We start from the raw sequence: 27,597 nt of genomic DNA on the forward strand, positions 1-27,597 counted from the left end.
CTGTCATTCTGTTCTGGTTCTGATGTATGTACGTGAAGAAAAAAACTACCATTTCCCTGAGCATAAGCTAATAAACATTTTTAATCACCTAAAATTCCCAGTGCAGATTAATAGGCTTGTGGGGCAAGCTGTGAGTGGTATTTAGAGATGGAGGGAAGGAGTCCAGAGGAGCAGATGGTAACCTGGGATTGGCAAACTTTGGAAAACTTCTAGTGGGAGAAGTCTGGAGTGGAAGTGTCTTAGTAAATTTAATGTTGGTTTGAAATAAGAAGGAAGTCTATGCTGAAAGGCAGAGAGAGTGAATTTGCTTGTGTTACATATCATAGAAGCACAGAGTATCTCAAGTGGGAAGAGACCCATAAGGATCATTATCACCCTTGAAGATTTGCTTTTGTCTAATAAGCAGTGGTTTTAACCACATACGGACTGTAAATGAGTAAATGTAGTTGTGAGAGCTGTTGAGGTTCTATGCAATGCTCTGTTTATCCTCTAACTGATTTGTAGATACTATGAGAAGTGTGTGAGACCATTCAAAAATATATTTGGCCAAAAATCTACGGGGAAAATTACAATTAAACAAATACATTTCAAGGAATAGTGGCATGCGGCCAGCATATTGGCAGTTCATAATGGTTGTATACAATTTTAAAATCCTGATTTATTTTAAAAACTTTTCCTTTATAAGTTTATTTTTTTTCTTTGCTATTTAAAATCTGTCCTTTGCAAACCGTGCATTCCTAATGATATTTAGCTTTCTTGGGTACATAGAATTTGAAGGGTTCTTTCTGAATAATGCTCACTCCAGTAATGATAGTAGTGCTTGATCATCTGCATCCAAGAGATTATCTCTTAAAATAAATTGTACTGGTTTTACATGGCAGTATTCTTGAGGCTTCAAAATGCTGCTGTTTTTATCAAAATAAATAATTTCTAGTGCACATTTATTTGTGGTTTATTTCTCTTCTTTATTTTAAATAGTAATTTTATGGTGATATTCACCCTACTTACGTAGGTACAGGGAATAGTCATGTCACCTCTGAGCCTTTGTTTTGCTGGATTCAAGATACCAACTTTCACATTGCACAGTGGAGTGGGGCAGATGTTGCTTAGCTGGCAGAAATTCAGAGTAATAAGTGCAGGTGGTACAGTGCAGCGCAGTGAAGTCCTATCAAAACTAGTGCAGTCATGCTGGGTTCTGCCATCCGTGAACTACAGTAAGTTTTGCTTTTATTTTAGTACAGTTTGACCCTGCTATATCAGTAAAACAAGAAGCTTGAACCAATTTAAAACTACTTGATCAAATACAGTTCACTGAGAAAGGAAATGGGATCTTGTGTGTTTTCAGTGCATCTATTATGTTGTAGATAAAAAAGTTTTGGATTTATTATACATTTCAGCAATGATGGAAAAACGTTTTCTATAAAGAAAAAAAAAACACAAACCAACAAAACCATTTTAAAATAAACCAACAAAACCATTTTAAAATGTGTGTTTTTTCTGTAATCCAGATAGAGTCTTAATTCGAATAAAAGACCTGACAGCGGAGAAGGCTGATGAAGTGGTTTGGGTTCGTGGCAGAATCCATACAAGCAGAGCTAAAGGTGAGATGTCTCTAAGGTTTTTATTTTTGTTTCCTCATACTGTTAGTATAACCTGAATGTTTATTTTGGCTTCATGACCTGTTAGTTATGTCTTGCATACAATGTGTTTTTAATATAAATGTATCAGTTGTCAAGCCATATTTATTCTGCTGCTTATGAATATTTTCACTATACATTTTCTTTGACACAAAGATCTATGTTAAAATTTCAGAATTATTACTTTCAGTTACCAGTATCTGATTATATTAATTTGAACGTAAAATAAGAAATATAATCTTTCTTTAAGACAAAGGGAAAATCCTTTTATAGGTTCTCAGTAGTGTGGGCTGTCATACTTGGCTGTGGGACAGCCATATTTCTTCCCTGGAATCAGAAGTCCTCTCTGGAGATTAGTTTGCCATATGCAAACTTAAATAGGCTTTGGCCTTTTCAGTTGACATGAGATGCTGACAGCTGTTGTACTGCTTTCAGTTATGTTTGGCACCTCTTTAGTGAGATATAAATACCTTGTCTTCCCAAGAGTTGAAAGAAAAGAGCATAAAGAAATTATCTTCATAAATGAAACTTAATAGTAGTCTTAGAATTGGAAATAATACAAATTAGGGGTGAGAATCTAGTTCAGAATATTGTCACAGATACCAGATGCATTTCTCTTTTTGAGGCTTGATTTTCTTAAAAAATGTCCCTCTTGAGTGTCTGTACTGCAGTCAGTTAAAATAAGGAATTGCATGTAAATACATACATACAATGCACTTTTTAATTTGTATTTGAATCTTTAAATTTAGAGAGTCTTATTGTGATTTCCTCAGTAGTTCTGTAGTGTGGTCTTCCATGGAAGTCTCTCTTTGTTAGGTATAGAAATTGTCAACCCCAAAAGGTGTGAAAGCCATGGTAACTACAACTTGAAGTTGTTCAGACTGGAGACACTCAATCTAATTTAAATGTTACTATCAGTATACAAATAAGAGTATCCTTATGGCTTTTTCTTTTGCAGTTGTAGGAAGAGTTCAGACTATTAACAGAATTTAGTATATTAAAGACAGGCGTTTATGCAGACCTTTAAAACAATGTGAAGTTCAGTGATTGTTTATGACTGTCTCTGTATTCCATTTATATGCAATATCTTGCATGGTATATGCGTTTACTTCAGAGTAACATATATGTAACATGGCAGTATTAATTTACAATAATCTGTTTGTAGTCTTTCACCATTGAACTCAGGCAAAACTATTGTTTTTAATGCAAAAACAGTGCTTAGTTTCAAAAGTATTCAACACAACCTGAAGACTGAAATAAACAGAGTTGATAATGGGCATGAAAGTGTTCTTTATTTATTGATTGTACTTCTTGGTCTGACAACACAGAACAATTCTGACATTCAGGGAATGCCATATGCTTGTTTACTTAAGCTTTGGGGGAAAGAATCTTACAAGAAAAGCAAATGTTTAAGAGTAAAAAGTAATATTAGCCTTTCCCACACACATTGTGGTGCTATTCCTACCATTATGGAAAAGAAAGTCTTGCAGGAAAATGGAAACTCTTACAGAAAAATAACTTTAATTTTTCTCAAAAGCTCGAATATGGCTTCTGAATAACCAACATATCATCTTTATTTAACCCTGTCTAGTTCTGACCAATAAACCAAAAAAAAAAAAAGAATGTGAACAACTGCAGAATCCAGCTGTCTTGTATGGCAAGCCACTCATGAAGTCTGATGGAAGTTAACTGAAGGATGTGTAAAGAATGGAGTGTTGGGAATTTCTGTGTGTTGTACTAAAACTGAAGTGCTTGGGGCCCTGTGGTTTTTATAGTAGATTGAATAAATGTTATTTCTGGCTTTGTTTTAAAGCCAGCCTAAGCTACTGATCTCGTTTATCATTGAAAAGCAGTTGGGTAAATCAGTCTCGGTTCTGCCAGGCAGCTGGGACTTGCAGAGTATTAGACTTGAACTTGTATTTGGTTTATGAATACAAAGATTTATAAAACATCAAAGTAGTGTGTATGGAAATAAAGGGTACCACCAAGAGCAATTTAAATACTGGACCAAATTTTATACTAAACCATACAAAGTTTTCTCTTTGGCAGATGTCTGTAACTGGTAATGCATTAATTTATATTACCAAACATTAATTACACTTTATACAAATTCCTTCCCACATCCTTTTCTCTCACAAGGTCTTGTGTCATTTGCTACTTAAATCCAAAAAAGGAAATGGATTCCTGTTGGGTTTTATTTGCTTGCTTTTGACGAGATTCTGTGTGTGGTGTCTTCTCTTAGTTGTTCAGAGACTGAACGTTCCTTGCGTTAGGCTGAGTCAGACTTTTAAAATCAGCTTTCTTTTGAAACCTTTCATCTTTTTAGGCATTCTTGTGGGACATGGTATTGGTTTGTTTCATATAAATTTAGAGTAGTTTACTGTTGAATGTGAGTAAAGTTGGTCTTAACTTTTCTCTTAAATACTATGTAAATTTTTTTCTCGCTCTGATGCTTCCTTTTTTCCATCACTTGATCTGAAAAGGCATCTAATCATGAACTAGATTTGATTATGACTTGTCTTTTCGATACTTTATTTTTGCACACATTAGGATCTTTTGGGAAAAGTTCTGTTTCCTCCTACAATCTTTGTAACTTTGATATTTTAACTGTTCCTATCAGTGAGGTTTGTTTGATGACTTATCTTCTGTGTGATTAGAAATAGTTATATTCTACAAAACATCCTCTTTCCTCATGAAAACAACTACTGTTAGTCATGACAGAAAGATTTGAGTCCTTTTATAATGCAGATGTTGACCAGATTTCTAGTGTTTAGGCTTAAATACAACTGTCAGACTTTTGCTTCTGATTAGTATGATAACAGGCCCCTCCACTTATGTCACTGTCTTCTTCATAACTATCTTCAGGTGTGTAGTTTTTGTTTGAACACCTAGTACAGCTGAAACTTCGATCATGTTTTGCTAAATTATTCATGACTGAAATCATGAAGACAAATACTATTTTCTAGAAAACACTGTATCAGACCACACTGTAAATAAGAGATATTGAGATGTCAAAGATGTGAGATATGCCTAGCTTATCCAAAGAAAGTTGGTATATTGTATCCTATGGAAAAACTGTTCACATGCTGGATCTGAAACAGACATGTATATTACTGAAGGCTCTATTTAACTTCTGAAGCCTGTACTTTTCTAATTTAAATCTGACTTAATGTTTGCCTGCAAGAAATGCTTACATCCATACCATATTAGCTTCTTTACTTAGATATGGAAGCCTCTGTAATATGGAAATAATTGTACTCCATTTTTCACAATATGGAATTAATTTTGTTGCATTTCTGGACTCAGTCATAGGACAAGTTTAGTTATTTCCAATAATTACGATGTTAGTTTTTAATAATATTTTGTACCAGTTTTATATATTGGTTTTTATTTCCATAAGATTGTATGTCAAATGTTCTGCATTTATCTTCTGATACTATTCAAATGATCTGCAGCTATGTGTCAGGAATGGGAATCTGTATAATTACAAATTAAAACTGCAACTGGCTTTTTAGTGTTGGTGTTCAAGTTAGATATACATTGATTTTAATGTTTTACAGTCTTAAGTCAGCAGTTACTGGGAAATAACGGTATAACAAAGCTGCTGGCTTCTTCCTATTCTCACCATTTAAATGGAAATGTTACACTGTTATGAGTCAGAACTCAGAATTAAAATCATATTGATGCATTTTATCAGATACTGGTACAACAATGAAGTGTTTGTTGTTAATTTCTCTCTCTGAGGAAAAAGCATTTAAAATCACCATATTTCCTTAAATCTAAGTTAAGGAGTCAATGCTTATTAGAGATGCGAGGAGTAATATGAAATGATTGTAACTCCCAGCTAAACAGATTAGAAAGAGCTTTGTGGTCTTGGAAATACCCATTTTAAAAGTCAACAAAGTGCATTATGCTCTTTGTAAATTATTATTAATTCCTATTAAATTCTCTTTTCCTTAAGCTGTTCATGAATAAATTGCTCTTATGGGAATTTTTACTTTACTTGGGTCTTTTAGGTTCTTGTCATTCACCAGAATCAATACTCCTTTTGTTCCTCTTCATTCTGAATGCGCGGTGTATTATAGAATGAACATTGTTAGTTTAGTCCCTGTGGTGCAAAATCAGGCCTATTTCTCTTAGAGAAGCTTTGTAAAATGAAATCTACAGCTTTAATTTGAGAAGATGAGAAATAAACTTCTTTTAAAATAATGTAGACTTGAAGTAGTAGTGAGCAAAGCAACAGGGAAAAGTATTATTTATTTATTGGAGTTGAAGAACAATAGTTATTTTAAAAGTTATGAGTTATAGTGTTTGTTTTGTCTAGATACTGCTTGTCATGTTTAGAAAATGTCCATTCACATATTTGTGGATGCAAGGCAGAATTATTTTATTTATCTCAATGTAGGGGGGGGTGTGTGTGTACTTGCAGAGCTGACCAGTTTGATGCAGCTATTTGGGGGGTCAGGGGTGGTGAGGGAGAGAAACACTCATACACTCCTCCCCTTAAAAACTCAGCTTAATATTAAAGTAGTACTTTTTCTCATTCACAAAGACCTCAAGTAACTTGTCCTTAATACACCTGTGTTGTTTTTCTTTGTATTCAGGGAAGCAGTGTTTCTTAGTCCTGCGTCAGCAGCAGTTTAATATCCAGGCTCTTGTGGCTGTGGGACAGCATGCAAGCAAGCAGATGGTAAAGTTTGCTGCCAAGTAAGTAAGCAATTATATCCTGTTGTCAGAGTAAACAATGGTGGGAACCAGGACTCCCAGGGGTTGGGACCATTTTCACACATTAACATCAATGCTTCGTTTGTTTTAAAATGTAGTTATTTAAATTGTCAGCTCACTATTGCGTTGAATACATTACACTGACAAAAGATAAAATAGAGAACAGGCTTGAAATTCATTCTGAACTGCTGAAGCAGCATTCTCTCGCCATAGACAACCTACATTTACTTTCAAGCTGGCTAACAAAAAGTCTGGCAGGCTGAGCTTAGTGGGACACTTCATTTTGTGTGTGGTATTTGTGTGTGTCTGCACATGTTCGGGGTTTTTCTTCTACAAGATGTGTGCACTAGTAATGTGTTTTGTAGCTAGAACTGATGTAAAGAAGTTCCATATTGCAAGTGGCTTACTGAGTTGAAGAAATTAAGAGTTGCTTCTGTGCACTGAATTAATCTTATTTATACCTTCTTTTTGGCACTAGAATGTTTAATGAGGGATTTAAGTTACTTTTAAAAATATTGGGGGGGGTAATAGTTAGACTTGCCAATTAAACAAATGTTTGCTGCAGCAATTTAAATTCAGTTATTGGTTTTATTCTTAAAGAAAAAAGAAATTACCTTCCCCTGCTACTTGCCTCAAGTGCTTTCAGATTGTCCAGTACTAAATATACTTGCGTGACAAAGGTGTTTTTATAGTAGAGCTTTTAATCATGTATATCTACTTCTTCACAAATAGAAATGTGGATCAATTTGGTGCAATAATACGTTTAACATGTGGCACTTGAGTTGCTTCTTTGTAGTTCTTGGCACTACTCTCATGGCTGGGAAGGGAGCCCCCAGTAATTAGCTGCAAAAGTGCTACAGCCTTCAACCTTCAATATGTCAGCGAGAGGAGGGGTTCATTATAGCATAGACTTCCAGAAGCCAAGTTAAGAAGGTTGGAATAATGCTGCCGCTGCTGCTGAGGTTCAAGGCTACGGGAAAACAGAACCAGCAGTGTTCGGTGTTTGGCGGTGCTCAGTGTTGGCAGTGGCAGTGTGAAGCATGCTGTTTACAGGTGTTTAGGAGCCAAAATGGAGTGTTCTGTTTCTTGGTGAAATAGTTTGTTCTCTCCAGTGCTTAGAATCTTTCAAAAGAATTAAGTGAATAATCTACTCCTTCCCCAATTCATCTCCCTCTAACCTACCAGCAGTCTGTCTGGACTCTCTCCACAAGCTTGCGCTAACAGAATAATGAAATAACTCTTGTGATACTCTCCTATTCTCCAGTTCTCTCCAACATCTCTCTTTTTTACTTTTCTTAATGTTTCTTTCCTCTACAACTGAATTTCTTATGTTTCATGAGTGGCAGAACTCAGTGAGTAGGAGCTTATGAGAGAGAAGTTGGTCCTCACTCTTTTCTTCCATGTGCTGACTCTGCCACTTGTAAGCCTTCTTTTTTTTTTTTTTAATATTCACTTTTTTTTTTAACTTATTAGCTTCCTTTCAGGTTAGTGATTTAAACTAGGGCATGGAGGTCCAGAGCTAACAGGGAGTGGTAAGTTGTGGAAAAGACTAGAGGGCAAAGCTCCTTTCTGTTCTGGCAGCAGCGAGCTGTGAAGTCAGGTGGAACTTCATCCTTAGGTTCTATCCAACTCTGTCATCTTCCCACTTTTCTTGGTGTCACAGACTTGATTTCCTCTGAGTAGCCAGACTAAATCCTGATGCTTCAGCCTCTGTTAATTTATAGCATGCATGTTTTACTCATCATTTGTGCTTGCATGCTTAGCATTATGTGCTCTGAATGCTAGAACTTTCTCTGCTACACCCTTCTGGGCTTTCTTTTGGGGTTTTGCTTTTGTTTTTTTTTTTTAATACCATTAGCGCAATCATCTGCTCATGATTCCTTCCCATCAACAAACTTATTTATTACGTGCTCTCACTTTTTTCCAATGTTTTATCTTCTACAGTGTTGTTTGATACCACCATTGCAGCTCTTGTCCTTCAGAGGCGGCTGCTGCCCCCTGACTTCTGAGTGCACTTGTGGTCACTGTGTCAGTAACACCTGAAGCACAGCCACAGTACATGCCTTGACTTCAGCCACTTTCCTGCTGGTTTTCACCTGCTGTGGAATGATGGCGTTATTACAGGCAGATGGGGCTGGTCTTAGATGTCTAAAAATAACGCTATTGTTTCTCTGCCTTTCTCAGTCTTTTTTCATCATCTCCTCTGGTTGCCTACACATTTAATGAGGAAATACACATTTATTGAAGAAAACAATTAACTTAGATACCTTATGTTTCAATTAAATTTTTAAACTAAACTTTTTACACTAGTAGTACATAAACTTAGTTTTTCTTGTGCTACAGTCTCATATTTCAATAGTGGGTCCAAAACTATCTTTAAAATAGATTGTGAAATTGTGGCTCTTGAATTTTTAAAGACAACTGATCATAAGCATTTTTTGTAGATTTTATTAAATAATAAACAAAGCAGTTCCTCTTTTAGATATTGGCACATGGAAACCAAGAACTTTCATCACCTTTTGTGGTTTAGCAACATTCATATACTGATTATCTCTGTTATCATAGGAATGTGAGTTCTTTTTAGTGAAAGATACTTAGTACTGGTTTAACTCAGTTTTATGAAGAAACTTCCGTGAGTTTAACTATGAAAAGTTTCTAGTTGAAACAACAATAGTCAACAACAAAGTCATTTGAGATACTGAACTGGCAGCTCTGGAGTTTTTCTTATGTCTTTCATCAGAAAAAATAAATCAGCATAGTCCTGCAAGGGATGTTGTATAAGTGGAAGAGTGAATTTGAATTGTCTTTTGCAGCCAACAGAGGTGCCAAACGATGCAGTTAGTAATTTTTCAGACTGCTTTTTTTTTCCCATAAAGTATTGGGTGTGGTCAGTTTTGGTTTTCTTTTTCTCTCTCTTTTTTTTTTGTCTTGTTTCTTCTTATCAGCACTGAGGCTCCCCCCTCCCCAGTGCTGCTACCACAGCCACATGATACGATACAGCAGCTGGGAGAGGTGGTTAACAGATTCAAATTTAGCCACCCAAACAATGTGCCCTCGCTCAGAAAGTAACTTGATGGCTCTCTATAGTAGACTAAAGAATTAAAATCCAAAAAAAAGATTAAAAATGAAAAAAAAATAAATTTGTAAACTTGTATGAAAATATTAATGATGTAGAAAAATATACATAAGTTTACCAGCGAGATAAATTGGAAATACCAGGAAAAGTAGAAATTGCAGAAATATTTTCATGAGCCATTTCTGTTTAATTTTCATATCACTGGTCTGGGAGAAAATGTCACAGCTGTTAAGTTTGCTGGTGACACAGAAATTGGCACAGTAAAGTAGGGACTAGGAGGTTATAGCAACCTGGGTTCACTTAGACTAATCATTTTGAAGCTCTTCAGTGCCAATTTGTACCTTTGTGATCATTGGTACAGATTTTGTATATATTCAGGATTAATGTGTAGGAAAGCAAGTGATCAGAAACGTGAGATCATGAGAGATAACTGACTTAACAGCAGTCCATGCAGTTCTCTTACCTACTTTGCTAGGAGATCTCTTCGGTTTTGAAAAAAGATGAATAAAATGCCATTAATATAGTATATGGCAGTCGTTAGACCATTTATGGAATATTTTATCTGCTTGTGTTTTCTTTGTATCTGAATAAATGTCAGATTGCAAAAGGTTGATGATGAAGTTGCAAGATCAAGATGAAATGATATGTGGTCAGGCAAATCTGCCTTCCTGTCAGACTAAAGAAACCTGTCTATTCTGTCTAAGAGAAATTAGTAATTTAAATCCCAGCCTGATGGTACCTATGCAGGAAGATTTTTGCCGATAGAGAGTTTCTTACTCTGCAGATACAAAGTAAAGACAAGGTGCAATGAACAGATGGTGAAGCTAGGTAAATTTGGAAGGGAAGTAAAGTAGATTTTTTTTTTCAGTGAAAAAGCCCTTTCAGAGGGCTTCATTGATACTGTATTTGTCCAGAAAGAATTGCAGTTGCTTTTATTGAGTATAAAATGATTATATTTTCAACTGATTACAAAGCAAACTAATTTTTTAAAACTGAACTCTGTTGTCTTCAGCTTTCACTGACATTCAGATAAAGGATCGTTGATTATTATGTTTTATTACGGTTGTTTAATATTTTTAGATTTAATAATGCATTGGTATAATAATTTGTGCAGTCTGCCTATGGAAAACAACATTGAAGAAACAACAAAATGTCTGAGCAATTATGGATGCTTCCATTAGGTAAAACATTTTCTATTTAAAATCTATAAATAACCAAGTTTCTTCCAATTCTTCAGACTTTTGATCAAGAAAATGTTGATTCTGATTCACTTAAAGAGGCCCACATGGGGTTCAGCTTGCAACATGAAGCTGTTGATGAAAGATGTTGCCATACAGACTGCAATAATGCAATCCTGTGGTTAAAAGTGAAAGTGTTGGCTAACAGACATGCAGATAATGAACGGGGACATAAGGCATCTAGTGGACGTTTTAGTAATTATAGCCTAGATTTTTGGAAGGTACATTACAATAGAAGCAGCTTGCTATACAGAGGAATTTTTTAGCATTAGACTTTATTGATCTGTACTGAAGTAGCTTATGTAAGTGTTGAACAATATAAAGATGTGGCCTGTCTTCATGCATCATGCATCCTAATTTAGTTTCTAGTCCTTTGTAATAATAATTATAGATAGAAATATTGTTGTCTTTAATGGAAATGGTGATAGCTTTGGCATGCTTCTCTGTTACTTGTTCACTTTGTTTTCGTGGGTTTTTTTGTTACCCAGGGGAATTTTGTCAAAAAGGCACCTAGATGACTTAGTGCTGCTGATGTGCAGATCACTTTGCTGTAGTTACCGACACTTAATTACAGCAGCTTGTTTCTTGTTACCGTTTCAGTAACATTCTTTGAGTTACCTGTTGGGATGAAAGCAGCACCTTCTAGGTTTCTGTAGTTTACATTTGATGCACTATATAAGGGACTTCAGATTTTTCCAGCCCTAGATCTTGCTGTGCATGGTTCAAACAGAACTCAAAACACAAGCTTTTACTTACATATGATATAGGTAGTCTGAATGAGCAAAAATGTATTTTCTAATTATCAAATGAAAGTTCAGAGTAGATGAATGTTTGTAATATAAAGATGTTCTTATGCAATAGAAAACTTGGTGGTACTTTTGTGTGCCCAGTCAATTCTATACATATTTGGATACAGGGACCGCCATAGGTAGGAACTGAGTTGAAATGCATCTTAAAACTATGGCAAATTTAATGATTAAGAGATGTTACAGTTCTCAGGTGTGTTCCAGACCAAGAAACATACAGTTTTAATTGCAACTCCAGTTAGAGAGAGAGAGAAAAGTACATTTAATTGCACACACAAGTGCAAAGATTTAAAGTTCTGTTGTGCAAGTTTGCAGAGCAATATTGCAGTTACGGTGATGTAAAAGTTGGTTTCTTCCTGTGTTTTTAAGCTGGTACCGTTTTGCATGTCTTGAATTCTGTGCATGTTCTGATCAAAGCTCTGATGACTTCGCTAACACCAGTTCTCAGCCGCGGGATCAGTAATCTGATTAGGAATCCATCATCCAACACATTGACATTTAACTATTATTTTCTTTTTCACAGTGCAGAGAATTTGCTTCAATATGTTTAAAACATTATTTTAATTTGCAGTTATTGGAGAGGTTTTTTATTCAGCAGATTAGAAACTTGTATTTTCAATGCAGACACTGCTATTTGTGTCATCAGTGTTTTCTGGGCATTTGCCAAAAAGTTGACATGAAAAAGGAAGTGGGAAAAGTAGAGGAGAAAGAAGGGAAAAAAAGGGGAAAAAAGAGTTATCACAAGAGTAGAACTTTTATTCTTTTAAACATTCACTTACTTGAAAAGCAGAGGGAATTTATAATTATGCCTAATACTATTTTAGCATTATATATTCTCTGTGCATTTCTTATCATCATGTTCTTCTGCATCCAAAGCCTTGTATTGCTGCCTTTTTTTTTAACAGAGTATTAAACAGAGTAATTTGTAAGCGAGTGTACTTTAAGCACTTAGTGTCATTTCTCCTTGTCGTTCCTGAATTTGTTGCCTCTGTTTAAGTAGTGGAGATGAATGAAGGCTCACCCTTAACTGAATGAATTCTGATTTAAAGCCTTCTGTCAACCTCTGCTTTGTACAAATGTAGTCATTTGTTCATTACACTGATTTGTGCAGCTGTAGCTCTTTTGAAGTGTAAATGTACCAGAAAAACATACTATTCACCAGTTTTATGGAGTATGTGGAATCACCTAATGGTTAAGCAAGTTAAGCGTATGAAGCCCGTGGTCTGTATAACTTTCAGAGCAGCTGCCAATGAGTTCTATCACCTGAAAGTATTACCATCAAAGAAATAGTGTAACCAACTAAAATGCTCAAATCTGGCTTTTAAAATTATTTTTTAATTTACTTATAGTGATGCTGTTAGGTTTTGAGGATTTTGGTGCTTGATTTTTCAACTGTTATTTCAATATTAACAGATTTTTCAAGACCTTGATAATTTTTTTTCAAAAATTCTCTTGGATAACTTAAATTTGAACTAAGCTGCCTTTCTAACATTAAAAAGTTTGTCCCAGGTTAGACTATGGACAGTTTGTCCCAAGTTAGTCCATCTGGCTTTCCTTAGGGCTGATATGGATGCTTCAGTGAAAAGCAGGGCAAGGAAGCATTCATAGTTGGCAACATTTGGTGAATTGGATCTCAGCTGCTTCTGGGTCACACCTCTCAGGCTTTTATCAGAGAACCAAGCTATGTTTCCCTCCTCAACTGAAAAGATAATTGTTTAGCTGGCTAAATGCTATTTTAAAAATGGGCAAGAATTACTAATTCCAAACACAGCTATTTCTAAAGAGAAGCTTCTTAATCCTAATAAACTTCTCACGTGGTTTTACTGTAGCTGTACAAAAAGACTGTAGGGCTGGAATCCCTAGGTTTTGTTCACAGCTCTCTGACTGACTCCGGGCAGTGCTGGATAAACTGATGCAGACGCAGGTGATTACAGTTTCCATCGGCAGTAGCTTGTACCTGCTGGTGCTCTGTCCTTACCTTCTTTACCTGGGGATTACTGCCCTTCAGGAGCCCCTGCTGTACATATAAATATGTCACCATCCTCCAACTTAGCTGTATGGGGTTTGTTGGTTTGGGGCTTTCTGGGCATGGGTTTTTACTAAGAAGGGGTCTTACTAAAAAAATAAAAAAGCCAAGCTTGTAAACTTGAAGATAGTTGATTGCTGTTGGCTTTACCAAGATCAGTAGTGGCCAGCTTGTCTGATGACATCCTTGCTCACCTCTTATTATTTGTGGTTAAATTGTGGGCCTGCTACTTTCCTGCTTTCTAAGGGTTTGTGGCCAAGTGATGTACATAAAGTGCTTTCCAGTCTTCTCAAGGCCTGAGAAGTGAAAGATAAAGTTAGTTGTAACGGTTATTTTTCATGAAAAGAAAATAAGTATTTTCTGATATTTGGTCTTTTGTAAGCAGGCTAGCAAAGAGACACACTGAAAATTTATTTCCAGTGGGGGTGAGATTATCTGTAGAAAATTACTAATTTAAAGTCCAGTACCTTAAATACCTGAATAACAACTGCTCATACAAATTATTTTCTCGACTATGACTGTTGAGGCTTTTGTTATTGTTTCCTTATAGCACACATAATTTATATCATATTTTTGGAAGACTTTCAAGATGTTATATGGTATTTTATTGACTATTAGTGAGTGTTAGTGGAGAGCAATTAAGATGTCCCCTGTCTTAGAGAAATGACTTAGAAGCATCTTGCATCTTTCAGTAACAAGTCATGTAGTTTAAACAAGCTCAATCAGTTGGATTTTCCAGTCCAGATCTAGGACTTCCTTTCAGTTTGTTGTTCTACTGGTTAAGACCCATCTTTCAGATAATTACATCAGCTGACACGTACAAGAGTGTATGTGACCTAGAAAAAGAATGATGCAACTTGTCAGTTTGTGTATGCACACACAAAAAAAATGAGTGAGCACTAAGCTTAATAATAATTCTTTCGCTCCCAAGTCTTCCATCTCAGTTTGAATTTATCCTGACTCTGAATATTCTAGCAAAGTCCTTAATTACTCAGTTGTTATTTCTTTAATAGGTAACTTCACGTAAGTCCTTAACTCTGTTTTGTTATTCCAGCAGTCAATGCAGTACATGAACGTCCTAGTGCTCAGTACTGAGTCTGGGGCAGTGTGCATGAAATTTAGTAAGCCTACTATCTTTATTGACAGCATCAACAAAGAGAGCATTGTGGATGTAGAAGGCGTTGTGAGGAAAGCACATCAGAAAATTGGAGGTTGTACTCAGCAAGATGTCGAGCTTCACGTTCAAAGGGTAAATTTTTGAGCAAATGGAGCACTGGTTAATTGTTTGAGAGATTATCTGTCTAGGCTGTCTGTCTACATATATAAACTTTGTCAGTAAGCAGTCCCACACAAGAGAAACTGCTTTAAACGACAAATTCCAGAAAGTCATATGTAAACTTGAAACATTTCTGGTTTTAAGGGATTGGATTTTTGGAATTTCCTATTTTTATCTGCAATTTGAATTACAGTACCAAGTAAAATAAAGTATCTCACTAGAATAATTTGGCTAGGAATGCTTGTATTTCTAGTTTTGATTCTTAACTGCAGCAGATGCTGTAATAAAAAGTCTGCTTCTTTTTAAGTGCAAGTCAGAAGTTTTTTCTTTATCAGAAAGTTGCAGTCTTCCCCTTAGTGCAATGCAATGGAATACGTAACTCTCAGCAAAAGTAAAGCACTGGCTTAACATTGTGGAAGCTTTTGAAATCTAAAATTCCTGTAGCTTGTGCTGTAGGGCTGGAGGAAGTGCAAATTTATTATAATTTTTTTTAAATAGAAAGCATATTTAAACCTTTATGTAATATCCTTTCCCCCTAAAGGTTTTCAACCAAACTGTGTGCCTACAGTACAGATGAAACACACTCATCTCAAGAGCAGAGTACAATGGCAATTATAGTTATAACAGTAAGGTAAATTTTAGCTAACAATGTTGGGTAAGATCTGTGGATTTTGAAGAAGCATGTTTTAATGTATGTGCAGATTTTCATATACTCAGTTTTTCTGAAATAATATAAAATTCACTGCACCTGTGACTAGACTGTAAGGCAAGGCAAGATTTTTTTTCCATTTTCTGATTGTACTTTAGGTATCTCACATTTTGAATCTGAAATGGCTCTTTCAGATATAATCAGATAAGTAAAATAATCCATTAACAACAAGAATAACAGGATGATCTTACTGGAATCAGAACCTAAAACTCTGTGAAATCTACTAGTTTCAGACCTGGCATTCATGCAGATAGGCTTGTCCCTCAGGCAGTGTGTACTTGCTCAACTCTGTGCTTCCCAGAAGAAAAAAAGATATTTTTAATCTTTCAAAAGCAAAATAAGAACTAAGCACTTCCAGTATTGTCATGAGAATGCACCCAAGTTTCTCAACTATTTGAATAAAATCACAGTCTTACAGCTAACAGCCTATGCAAAACACTGTTTCAAGTCCATGCCAGAAATATCCTTTTGTAAATCACACCTCCTTTTGAGCTGAGTCTCATGCTATTTCTGTTCCTGTCTCAATTTCAGATCTATGTGATCAGTTTAGCTGAGCCTCGACTGCCCTTACAGCTGGATGATGCTGTTCGACCAGAAGTGGAAGGAGAAGAGGTGAAAACTTTACATCCTCGAGTACTTTTTTTATTGTCTTTGTAATTGAACAAGAGCATGACTTCCTTAATGCAGTGATTTTGGGGTTTTGATAGGCTTGTGTTTTGCTTCCTTTATGTTATTCAGGACGATGTTAGAAATCTCTGTAGCTTTGATGTCTGCTGAACTGCAGACATAGGTCAAAACCAGAGGGTTTGCTGTCTTGTGTGGGTATGTTCTGGATCCTCACACTTTGTTTCTGCCTGTGACCTCTGGGAAGAGTTACACCTTAAGCTTTGCTGTGCTGGCAATTTGCTGTATATTCTTTCTAGAATGATCTAGAAATTCTGCTGAACTTAGAAGTAGTCCTTGGCTTTTAGCCAAAGGATGTTTTTTCCATTGATTTTGTTTTATTGGTTTGGTTTGGGTTTTTTTAGGTTTGGGTTTTTTTTGTAGGTGTATGTATCCATTATGTATTTTTCCACAACTGTTTAGGATGGAAGAGCTACTGTAAACCAAGATACGAGACTGGACAACAGAGTCATTGATCTGAGGGTAAGGCATATACTGTGTTGCATGCTTGCCTGCAAGTATTTATTCTTCACATTTCTAATCCATAAGCAATAAAAGTCGTGAATTTGATGGAAGTGTATTGTTGGCCAGCCAAAAAATAAATAACGTACTTTTCTATTTATGAAAACATTGTGAAAACACAGGGGTTTTTAGTCCTAAATGTTCACTTTCCTGGCATTAATTAAAGAACACGTATTAGTAGTTTAAAGGTGAACATTTAGGATTTGGCATGTGGCCATGTACATGTGGGCTTTTTTATTTACAGAAGTCAAAGGTGACTGAGAACAATTTAGAGGCAACATTTCATCTAAATGTTTTGATACCCAAAATCAAATCTTTTGATACCCAAAAACTGTAGTAAAAACTCAGTTTTTGAAGTATAAGATGAGAGTTTTGAATTTAACATATAATTGAGGTGCTATAATGCATGTCTTTCAAGTGAAATTGTACCAGGCCTTTGATGAAAAGAATTCTAATGGTTGGATGTGAAATACTAATGGTTGGATGTGAAAATCATTTAAATTATCATTGACTTATGGTAGTGGTAAGACAGTGTTGCAAATTGAAAGCAGAATTCTGGGATACTCACAGTGCAAGTTTTACTTGAACTTCTGGTGAGAAAGTAAAATAACAAATCCAGAGAAACGTAAGAAAATCCATTAAATTAATGAAATACCTGTCTAATAAGCTGGAAATAGCCATGAACCCCAAAGAGAACAGAGAAACAATAGAAAGAAGATAAAAATATTAGCTGAAAATAATGTCACTAAAGTATCCTTGACTGTAATTCAGATGAGGGCATCTGCAGAGTAAAACTTAAGAATGTATGTAGTAATGGAAAAAGAAGGAAGACTGTAATGCTGATATAAAGACCAAGAAATGGAACAGAAAGGGCTGGGCTAAAATTCTTCTGTCCCTGTACACCTTCAGTGGATCAGCAGGAGTCTCCCAGTACTTCTTAGGTATCTCTTGCAGTATAGTAACAGACCATTAGTTGTCAGTATTCTGCCTGGAGGGTACAGCTGGTGAGCTCAGTGGGTGCTCTTGTAGCCTTTTTAACTGGTATGTCCCAGCCATAGTCAGAACACAATTTATTCAGCAATGCCTGGCACCTTATTTTGAGGTCTGAACCTTAACTCTGCCTTCTGCGGAAGATATTTTTCTCCTTAGCTCCAACAGGAGCCGTGGTGTGGTGCTAAACAACTATTTAATGCTAAACAGGATTTCAGGTTAACTTTTTATGAAATTTATGAAAGGATAAAATGCCAGATCTCAGCGCTTCATTGCCTTGTGTCTCCTCCTCTGTATGTACCCATGGCTGGATGTAACCTGGCCACAGCTTTCCCTTGATTAGGCTTAGGTCTCTGTCTTGCCTTCCTCCTATGTAGAGGCAATGTTTCTGTCTCTGACTGTATCACATTTCTGTGTCTCTCTTCTGAACACATATCATTTGTTTCAGAACAAAAGCAGTTATTTTGGAACAGTAGGCTTGTGCCTGTTCATAAGTTTGCTTTGTTCTGCAGGAGTTTTGCTTGTGCAAAAGAAGATTCTAAATAATTGTGTTCCGTTGACCTGTTTTTTTAAAGAGAGAGCTGAATAAGCAGAAAAGTTATTTAATGGAGAAAGGAGAAATCCCAGTGAGAATACATGTGCTTATATGTATGTGCACATTGAAAGCACTATATGCAGTGGAATCACGAAAGCAGGGACACAAAGGCAGTTTGTCCTTCAAAAATAACTGGGAAAAACCCCAATTTTATGGGGTTTTTATGTTTTTTATAGAACAAAAAATGGAGTAATTTATTTTCAGTGATTTGGTTGCATAGACTGGAGCTGTAGTACAAATGTCTAGGAGCTTCAGAGAGCCCTTAGTGTTTCAAATGCACTGCATAAGTAGGCATGTTCCTAAGGAAGATTAGAAGATACCATGTGTTGAAAGCTCAGAGAGATACCTATGAAACCATTGTTAGCCACTGCTCGTCCATACCTCTTCCTTCTAGGAAAAGCAAATCTTGGGCAGCAGGAAAGAATTAACAGAATGGTTCCAACTGAGATGCTGTGATGATCTGTTCCTACAAGTGTGGGAGGAAGTCCAACCACAGATACATGCACCATCTAGTTCTAGTTTCATCAGTGCCCCAGTTTTTTAAGGAGGAAGGAGGTCATTGAACATCAAAACGACAGATACTACTTTTTTGGAGAAAGGTTTAGCAAACTAAAGACATAGATCTGGGCTAGATCAGACTGAAAAAGTCCTTAGTGTGGAATTAAAATTATTTTTGTCCATTTAAATACAGTCTCTAAAGTAGTTAAGTAGTTTAATTTTAATGAAGTAGTTTAGTTTAACATTAGTGATTAACCAGTGAGTTCATTAGATAGGGCCAAATCGTGATAAAGTGGAGCTGTGAAAACTCAGTTATTGCATGAATGAAAGGGGCTGGATTTCCAAAATGGCATCACTCCATCCAGCTGTGATGTATACCAGGGAGAGTCTGATCATGATGCAGTAGGAGGAGTGTGTTTAGTAATAAGGAATTACATTAGTGGAGATATAATATGAAAAGTATTCTACAAAGATTGCAAGGCTTCTATTCTTGTATACGTGTGAAAACAGACTGAGCAGTGCACTGTCTTGTCAACAGGCTTGCATTTTGGTTGCTGACAAAGATCTTCCACAGGTGTCTGGTAGTTTTTTTGAGCTTGGGGATGGGAAGTATGCAAATGCTGAGATCCCAAGCTATTGCTGTAATTGCTGTTCTGATATTTGGAGGGAAAATCGTGATTATTTAGGGTGATTATTTATCCTTTCCAAGGAACCATGACTGAGGAAGAATGAATCTGTTCCTGGTGGGTTAACCCATAAAATACAGATCACGTACCTGTGGGTGTAGAGATGAGAGCTGGCGAGAGGAAAGAAGAGCCCATGTATAGATCAGATTTTCTTTCGTATAACCACAGGTGACTGTGAGGAAACCACTGTTGACCCAAGTATCTATTTTTCATGACAGCTTAATGAAAGGCAAAACACTCGATTCTGGAAATGTTTGATTTACCATTCCTTGGAACAATTGAAAAAGGCAAATTGGAGCACTGATTTTGTTTTTAAATCTTTACTTTTCTGCTGTTCTTAAGTTAAACTGAAGTATTCAGTGATGTGTAGGCTTTCCAGGTCTGTAAAAACACCTACAGAAACCGTATTTCATGAAGATCTGTGATAGATGAAAAACGATGAAGAAAAGACAAGAAGTCTTTTCACTGATTTTTGAATTTTGCTTCTTAGTTTGCCTTCGTCTGAAGAAAAAATCAGTTCAGATTCATCAAGTTTTAATGATGGACCTGACTGATGTCCTTGCCCTGGCTTATTTTGGATGTCCAGTAGGGTTTTTATCTTAACAGTATCTTTCCAAATTTGGCTTGAATTATATGCATTTTGCAGTAATTGTGTCTGCTAAGGTGTAGTTCATTGAGACCAAAGCATTGTCTCTTTAGGGTCAATATTACCCTGTTTAAACTGCTCAGGGTACAGCACAAACATTAAACTGTAACTTTAGTAGTTTATGGATGTCAGACTGTTAAATGATAGTTCAGCTGTACACTAGTCTTAATGCAGAGGTTTTTTTTCAAAATACTTCATTACTTCAAGGTTAATTTCGTTGTGTTGAATTCAGTTTACTGACTGCAAAAGCTGTACTTTTCCTGACTGAATTCCAACTGTAATGAACAAGCAGATGTACAGTTTCTTTTATTGTAGGTAAGATTTAGTAGTGAAGATATAACACAGTCCCAGTCTTGCAGACAACAAACTTCATGTTCATATCTTATTGTACTATGTGTAGTATTGACATTTGAGTACAGTTGACTGCAGTCACTTTGGGGTTAAAAAATTGTTATTTAACATAAATCCCATTTCCAAGCAAAACCTTCATTTCTCATATATATTTATACATAGAAGAACTGCAAAATTATTTACATTATTTTAAATAACGTATATTACTTAAAAGAATATAGATTGCATTATTTTCCCTTCTTATTTAGTCTACTGTATGTATTTAGTGATTGTTCATAGTGGAAGATAGGTAGTTAGAGCAGGCGAACAGAAAAGCAAAACTGAGGTGAGAGTGGAACAAATCCTACGGCCGAGAGTAAAAAGAACAGTTCACAGCTTTGCCTGTCTGTCTCAGTCACACCTCTTTGAGATATGATCATGAAAGGTGTTAACTGCCCTCAATTCTATTGGAACACATTTGTTGGTCTCTGGCAACTTATGTGGCTGTGATTATTCTAACACTGCAGCTTGTGCTGAATAAAACGTGACACTTGTTTTTTATAATCTTGCTTATAGTGTTAAAATACACTCTGTTCTATTATTCATATTTTCCTTTGTGACATTTAAATAATAGACATGCAGGTGAAGTTAGAGTGAGGCTATGACCGGAACTCATATTTCAGCACTGCTAGCTAAACATTTTTTCTGCTGTCTGTAACAAAGGTGATTATTAAAAATAACAAGTTTTCCTGTAAAATCAACTCTGGAGACCAAGTTAAAACATTAACGCTGTTTACTGCCTCAGCTTTAAGTGGCATAAGTTTGTTTCTCTTTCTGCTTAACTCTTGAAGGAGTGTTTACTGTCTTTGCCATGGTCTCAGGTAAGAGAGTTTATCAGTGTGTATGAGGAAGCGTTCCTATTAAACACCATAGGAAAAGAATGCCATGTCAAAATCTTTTTAAAAGCAAAGGTAAAAATCAATTTATTTTGACAGCTGTCTCTGCCTTTCATTTGCTGTGTTGTAAGAATGGTAGCTCAAATGATAACTGTCTTACCTACCCTTGTACTAAACATGGTAATATACAGACCAGCATCTCATTTAATAACAGCTTGAATTATTTTCTTCAGGTAAATTAACTCTCGTTTTGTCCTAAACATTATACCAGTGCAAAGGATGTAATTAAAACTGAAAAGTTCTGCTCCATGTGTAGACACAGAATCATCTTTAAAATCTTTGGAAAGTTGTAGCGGCACATAAAACTTTTGGAGTCATCCATTTGACTGCACTGCACGTTGACAGTTGCAGTTCTTTAGGAGCTTATCTCAAATGTCTCGCTGCTCTGTGTAATTCTTATACGGTGACTGCAGTATCACAAATTCTTAACAGTTATCCTTGTTGGCAGTCTCTGAATGAATGGGTACTGAAACTCAGCTACCTTTGGTGGAAAGAAGAGAGGTCTTGTCAGGTCTAATTTGAGGTAGAGAGAATTGCTGCTTGTTCATTTCTTGGTCTGTAGTTAAATAAAAGGTTCAGTGTCCAGATCCGTGAATATGGCTGCTTTCATAAATACTCTTTCTAAAGCATAATTTATCATTAAAGATGGGATTAGGAAGACAGAGTCTTTGCTCAGCATCCTCACTAAAACCAGGAGGAGTTACTGCCTGACGAACTATTATTGTTAGTGGAGAACTGTGTTAGTTATTGACTGGCTCTGTTTCTGTGCACACTTTTAGGCATCAGACCAAGTAATTGCTTTCGGCTTGGGTTTAGCAACCATTTTTCTTTTTTCCTAGGGCTGTATGACTTAAGACTGCATTCTTAACCTGCTCTGGCACAGAATTGGTGTTGGTTCATCAGAAGGGTAGAGGAGGCATTGTTATTATCCCACTTTAATAAATGTTACACATTTTGTCTCTTACCACTTTTAGAAATTTGTCTAGTTCATCAAAAACTGTATTGGTAAACCCAAATGTGACCGTTTAAGTTGTCATCTCTTGGAAAAGTGTCTTTCAGCTTCTAAGTAGGAGATGATTATAAAGAAGTAAATATCCCTTTCAGTCATCCTGGTACTTGGATGTAACACTGCCAAATTATGCCCAGAACTCAGGCAAAGTCTTAGCATCTGATTCTGGGAGATCTATGTAAAAAGGTGGAAAAGTTTGAGGGTACTTTTTTAACTGTTGCTCAAAACCTCATTTCCTTCATTTTGAAAGTAGTGGTTAATGCTATCAGACAGTGAGAGCTGCTAGCTATTATTTACTCGTCTCAGGTTACACTCCTGAGATATTTTATCAGTCAGTTAAAATTGCAAATAACTCTGAATTACTACAGATCTGCAGTATCATTACAATTTTATCTTTTGGTTTTTCAGCCAAGTGATAACTTTACCCTGCAGAGATGATGGATGTAGCTTTATTTCAATGTATCTACTGAGTGAGTGTCTAAATTTGAGTGCTTGTATAATTTGTTTTGGTTGGGGTTTTTTTGTTTTGTGGTTTGGGTAGGAGTCATGTGAAAAAGCCCACAAGGCTGCTCTAACCCTAACTGAAAAGTTGGGTACCTTTCAGAAAGCAGAAGTAAACAGCGCTATGACGCAGATTGTTATAAAGAACTGTTCTCTTAGTTGTTTGCAAGAATTCGTTAGGTTTTATACACGCTTTTTGGTTGCTAACTGTTAGGTCTTAAACGCTGCAAGCACAAAATCAGATATGGGTTCAGTGCTGACGTATTGCAGTGTTTTCAGCAGTCACTAAGGGGTTTTTTGTTCTTCACACCATAGCCCAAGAGTGTTACAGAAACATGTAGTGTAGGTATTTGCTAACCAGATAAGTAGCTTAACTGTGTCACATGCATAAACAGAAAGGTGATCAATTCAGCTAAATCCACTTCCATTTCCAGCTAAATATACTTCTGGAGTAAATTTTGAAAAGAGAAAACTCCAGTTCATAGGATCAGGTGTTAGATAGGGCATTTAAATTGCTGGGAGTTTAGACCTTGCTTTTGGGGTGTTTTTGTGGCAGTGTTGTACATGGTTAACATGTGGCTGTGTTTTTACATGGAAAACTTTGTATTTGGTAGCCTTTAACAAACATTTCTACCGTATGTAAGTTATTGAGTGCTTTGCTTTTATCGTGTACTCTATTACTGCAGCTGTTCTAGTACAGTCTGCTGAAAGCTTTTTAACAGGTTTAGTGTTTTTATTAAATTTCTTACTGTAAAACCTTTATTTGCAGAAGCACATCTCATAAATCAGTGATTTTTTAACTGTAGAACTGACCATAGTGCCTCCTTTATAACTGAATATGCCATAAATTGAAATGAGGAGTTTCTCTTGTTTCCTTTGCTGTTTCTTTTTGTGTAATAAACAATTAACAATTTGCACTTTTCTCTGTTTAAGCAAATGCAATAATCAGGTGTTCGTAAGAGAAGAGATTTATCCTTCCAGCTGTCCAGAAAAAGTAACAGAATAAAAAAAGTAATCCTAACTTAGGATTCATTATTTTATCTTCTTCTTATAGACCTCCACTAGTCAGGCAATCTTCTGCCTTCAGTCTGGTATTTGTCAGCTTTTCCGAGAAACTCTTATTCGCAAGGGATTTGTGGAAATTCAGACTCCCAAAATCATTTCAGGTATTGTATATGTGATCCAGCAGCTACAGGTCTGCTTCTTTTATAGTTGCTCAGTGTACCTATCTGCCAAAGATTCAGTAAGTTTTTATTAAAAAAAGATAAAGTTCTAATTTAGATGCAACATAGCAAACCTCTTCTAGCAGGTATCAAAGTTGTTCTTTATTTTTCTCCTGACTTTGGATGTTAAAAGAATGACAAGACAAATATTACATTTACCTGATTTATGTACTTTTTAAATTTAAAGCATTTAAAGTTTTCATTGCATTAAAAACAAATGTCTGATCGTGTGCATTGTTCTTCAAATCAGTGCTCTCAATGTTGAACACTGCCAGTTCCGTTCCCAATATCAAAAAACCCCCACTCTAATTTAGATTAAAAGCAGTTTCCATCATAAAGAAGTTACAACAAACATATCATGGTATAAAAGATGGTGCCCTTATATACTATGTAACTTTAGCAATCAGCATATGGCTGAGTAGAAGGTAGTGGCATAACAGCTTCAGCCCAACTAATAGTCTAGACATGTAGATTTTGCATCTAGTTCTGTTGTTAATCTGCTGTATTGTTTTTGAAAGTCAAATTACTGATTTATTGATGGATGCTTTTCTTCCATTTTATTGGTGTACTTTGAGGTTTTGTTGATGTCATTAAGACATCGCACAGAAAATGCTACTGTAGGGCAGAATATTTGTGTTCTCATTTTGTGTGCATTCATTATATGCGTACATTTTGCCTACTGAATTTTAGACTTCTGTATTTTTATTTTTGAAGACAGCTCTTGATGGAGACAAAAAAGGGCTTTTTACCAAATTACATGTAAGCAACTGTTTTTTCAACATGGAAAGTATTGTTGAACTATAAGATTAGATAACTTTTCCTACAGAGACTGTTGAAACAGCATGAAGTACTAAAGTCTCCCAAGTAGTTTATTTATGTAGGTCCTTTGAGGAAGTGTGTTATTCTTTCTGTGCAGTGTACCATTGAAAGCAAGCAACCAAGCATCCTATTGTTTGAATGAGATCATGTTTTGTAAAAATAACTAAGTTAAGTCAGTGTAATCCTTACTAAACTTCAAATTTAAATGTCATTGCCATTGCAAGATTTGAGATTTTTCAAGTTACCTGTATTCAAAATAACTGTAAATATTCACTGAAACCATTTCAGTGCAAGTAGTGGTAATGAAAGCAAAGAAACATTCATCTCAGCAGAATTATTAGTTACAACAACAGTAATTAGCACTTTACCTAGAGTTATCTTAACATTAGAGCCTTCAGAGATGATTAACTCATCTTTCACTCTGGCATGCTTTTGTTAGCAACTTAGGCAACTATGTATCACACATTGGGAAATGGAAACTTAAAGTGATTTAGCTGATAGTTTTAGTAGGCAGTTTGCAGTAAGGGATTCAAATGCATATGGTTTTGATTCCCATTCTCTCACAATAGCCTTCTATGAAAACTGCCTTAAACTGAGAAAAAGCTTTGTACCTTTGGCAGATGTCCTCTGGTAAATCTAGTTTTGGCTCTGGGAGGTATTCATGCCTTCAGTCAGACAGGATGGCCCTGGCAAAACAGGATATGCACTTTCATCTCGGTGTCTGCAGTTAACCCTTGGAAGCCTATGTCACTGATAAAGATTGGGTTCCACAGAAATGTTGGGCTGCAAGTAGATGTGGTGGTACAAGCATGCACTCTCTGCTGTTCTTAGTCTGAGGTGAAGGACACTTGGGAACAGTAACATTTTAAACTACCCCAACTAAATTTGCAGACTTGCAAGACAATGTATTGCAGTCCTGAGCTGCAAAACTTCCCTTAGCATTAATGGATGCAAACGTATCTTTTACCTCTAATACACTTCGGAGAAAAATCTCTTTCTGCTCTCAGTGTAAGACCAATCACCTATCATTTTACCTTTGATTAATTTTTTTTACATTTTTATTTTAATAATTACTGCAAACATTTGCTTTTCAGCTGCCAGTGAAGGAGGAGCCAATGTGTTTACTGTATCATACTTCAAAAGCAGTGCCTACCTGGCTCAGTCCCCACAGCTGTACAAGCAGATGTGTATATGTGCTGACTTTGAAAAGGTTTTTTGCGTTGGCCCAGGTAAGAAAAGCATTGGTTTATCCAAAGTGTGAAGTGTACCGTGATGGCTTTTAGCAGCTGTGGTACAAATAAGATGACACGCGCACTGAAAGCTTTGAATGGTTTCACTTAATATAGTTTCACTTACCAATTACGAATTTCATTTGGGGTGGCTGATGAGAGTAAAGCTGACAGAGAAGTTGCTGGAACAAAACCAAAATGCTGAATAAAGGTGGAGTTCACTTCTCCAGTTGCCTGCTGTTCTGTGAGGAGAGAATAGACTTGCATTGGAAACTGATAACGTGATAAAGTTAATAAAACATGGAAAAACACTGTGACTGCTGAAGCCATAGTTTCCTATTAACCATGCCCAGTAGTTGTCAGTAGTTGCCTAGTTGCCTCTAGTTGCCCAGTAGTAAGCAGTTAAAATAGACAAGCTAGTTTTTATGTACTTCAGGTTGCATATTAACATATAGTTATCCCTTGCTTTTGTATATGTACCAAATAACTTTATTCAGAAAATGCATACTTTTAACTGGGTTGTCAATAAATAATAAATACATAGTAAAGTCTCCTGCTCTCTCTTTCTCTAAAGCTGATAAGATGTGGCCTCTTTAGCTGGTAATACAGCTTTCTTTTTTTTTCCTAAGACCTCAAAGACAGATTTAAAGATAGGTAAACTGGAAATGCTGGAAAAGAAGTCAGTAACAGCCTATAAAATAATAAAAAAGATGCAAATAATTCAGAAGATCCTAAATTTCTTGTTAATTACTAACAAATGAGTCATGATTTATAGGAAGACATGATTACATTAGACTCGTATGTCTGGAAAAAACCCAACAGAACACACACGTGCACAAGTCCATTTCCTCTGAAAAAGACAGTTTTCAAATCTGAAAGTTCTTGTGTGCCTGAAGCTTGTCTGTTTTTTTCCACTTCTGTCTGTTGGTCTAACGAGAGGTAGTGCCTCTCCACAAGTCTTGTCTGTCTTGTATCCTTTGAGCACCAGAGCTACCATAGATAATGCTGTCACTGTCATCAATGATGGTCTGAGGCAGCGAGTTTTCTTTTTGGTTTTCAGTGAGAATTGTCATGTCTAAAGTCAACATTGTCTGCCTGATCTGAATGCTGATGTGATTGATTGTCAGTGTTATTTTCCAAAATGAAATTATGATTTCGGGTCAGTTAGAATTTCTGTTGTTTAATTTTACAGTATTTAGAGCTGAGGACTCCAATACACACAGACACCTGACTGAGTTTGTTGGCCTGGATATTGAAATGGCTTTTAACTATCACTATCATGAAGTGGTAGATGAGATTGCAGATACCTTGGTGCAAATATTCAAGGGACTTCAGGAAAGGTAATGAGAGCATTTTCCATTTTATGGACAACTTTGTTTGAGATCTCTTGCACTGTGGTATGAAATGGGTGAGCATTTTATCCTCAGCTTGTCAGAT

At 36.0% G+C, this 27,597-nt stretch overlaps 1 protein-coding gene across 1 annotated transcript in view; it reads left to right on the forward strand.

Annotated features, from left to right (window-relative positions):
* The first annotated feature begins 1,510 nt into the window (after positions 1-1,510).
* DARS (aspartyl-tRNA synthetase) overlaps positions 1,511-27,597 on the forward strand; it is a 32,673-nt gene continuing 6,586 nt past the window's right edge. Inside the window, exons 1-8 of the mRNA XM_010192344.1 lie at positions 1,511-1,601; positions 6,242-6,344; positions 14,655-14,757; positions 16,025-16,105; positions 16,580-16,639; positions 23,944-24,055; positions 26,026-26,160; positions 27,353-27,500. Of these exons, the coding sequence (XP_010190646.1) occupies positions 6,325-6,344; positions 14,655-14,757; positions 16,025-16,105; positions 16,580-16,639; positions 23,944-24,055; positions 26,026-26,160; positions 27,353-27,500 (659 nt within the window). The 5' untranslated portion in view covers positions 1,511-1,601; positions 6,242-6,324. The remainder of the gene's footprint in view (positions 1,602-6,241; positions 6,345-14,654; positions 14,758-16,024; positions 16,106-16,579; positions 16,640-23,943; positions 24,056-26,025; positions 26,161-27,352; positions 27,501-27,597) is intronic.

The sequence above is a fragment of the Mesitornis unicolor genome, unplaced genomic scaffold (assembly GCF_000695765.1).
Source record: "Mesitornis unicolor isolate BGI_N332 unplaced genomic scaffold, ASM69576v1 scaffold13409, whole genome shotgun sequence".
Lineage (NCBI taxonomy): Eukaryota > Metazoa > Chordata > Aves > Mesitornithiformes > Mesitornithidae > Mesitornis > Mesitornis unicolor.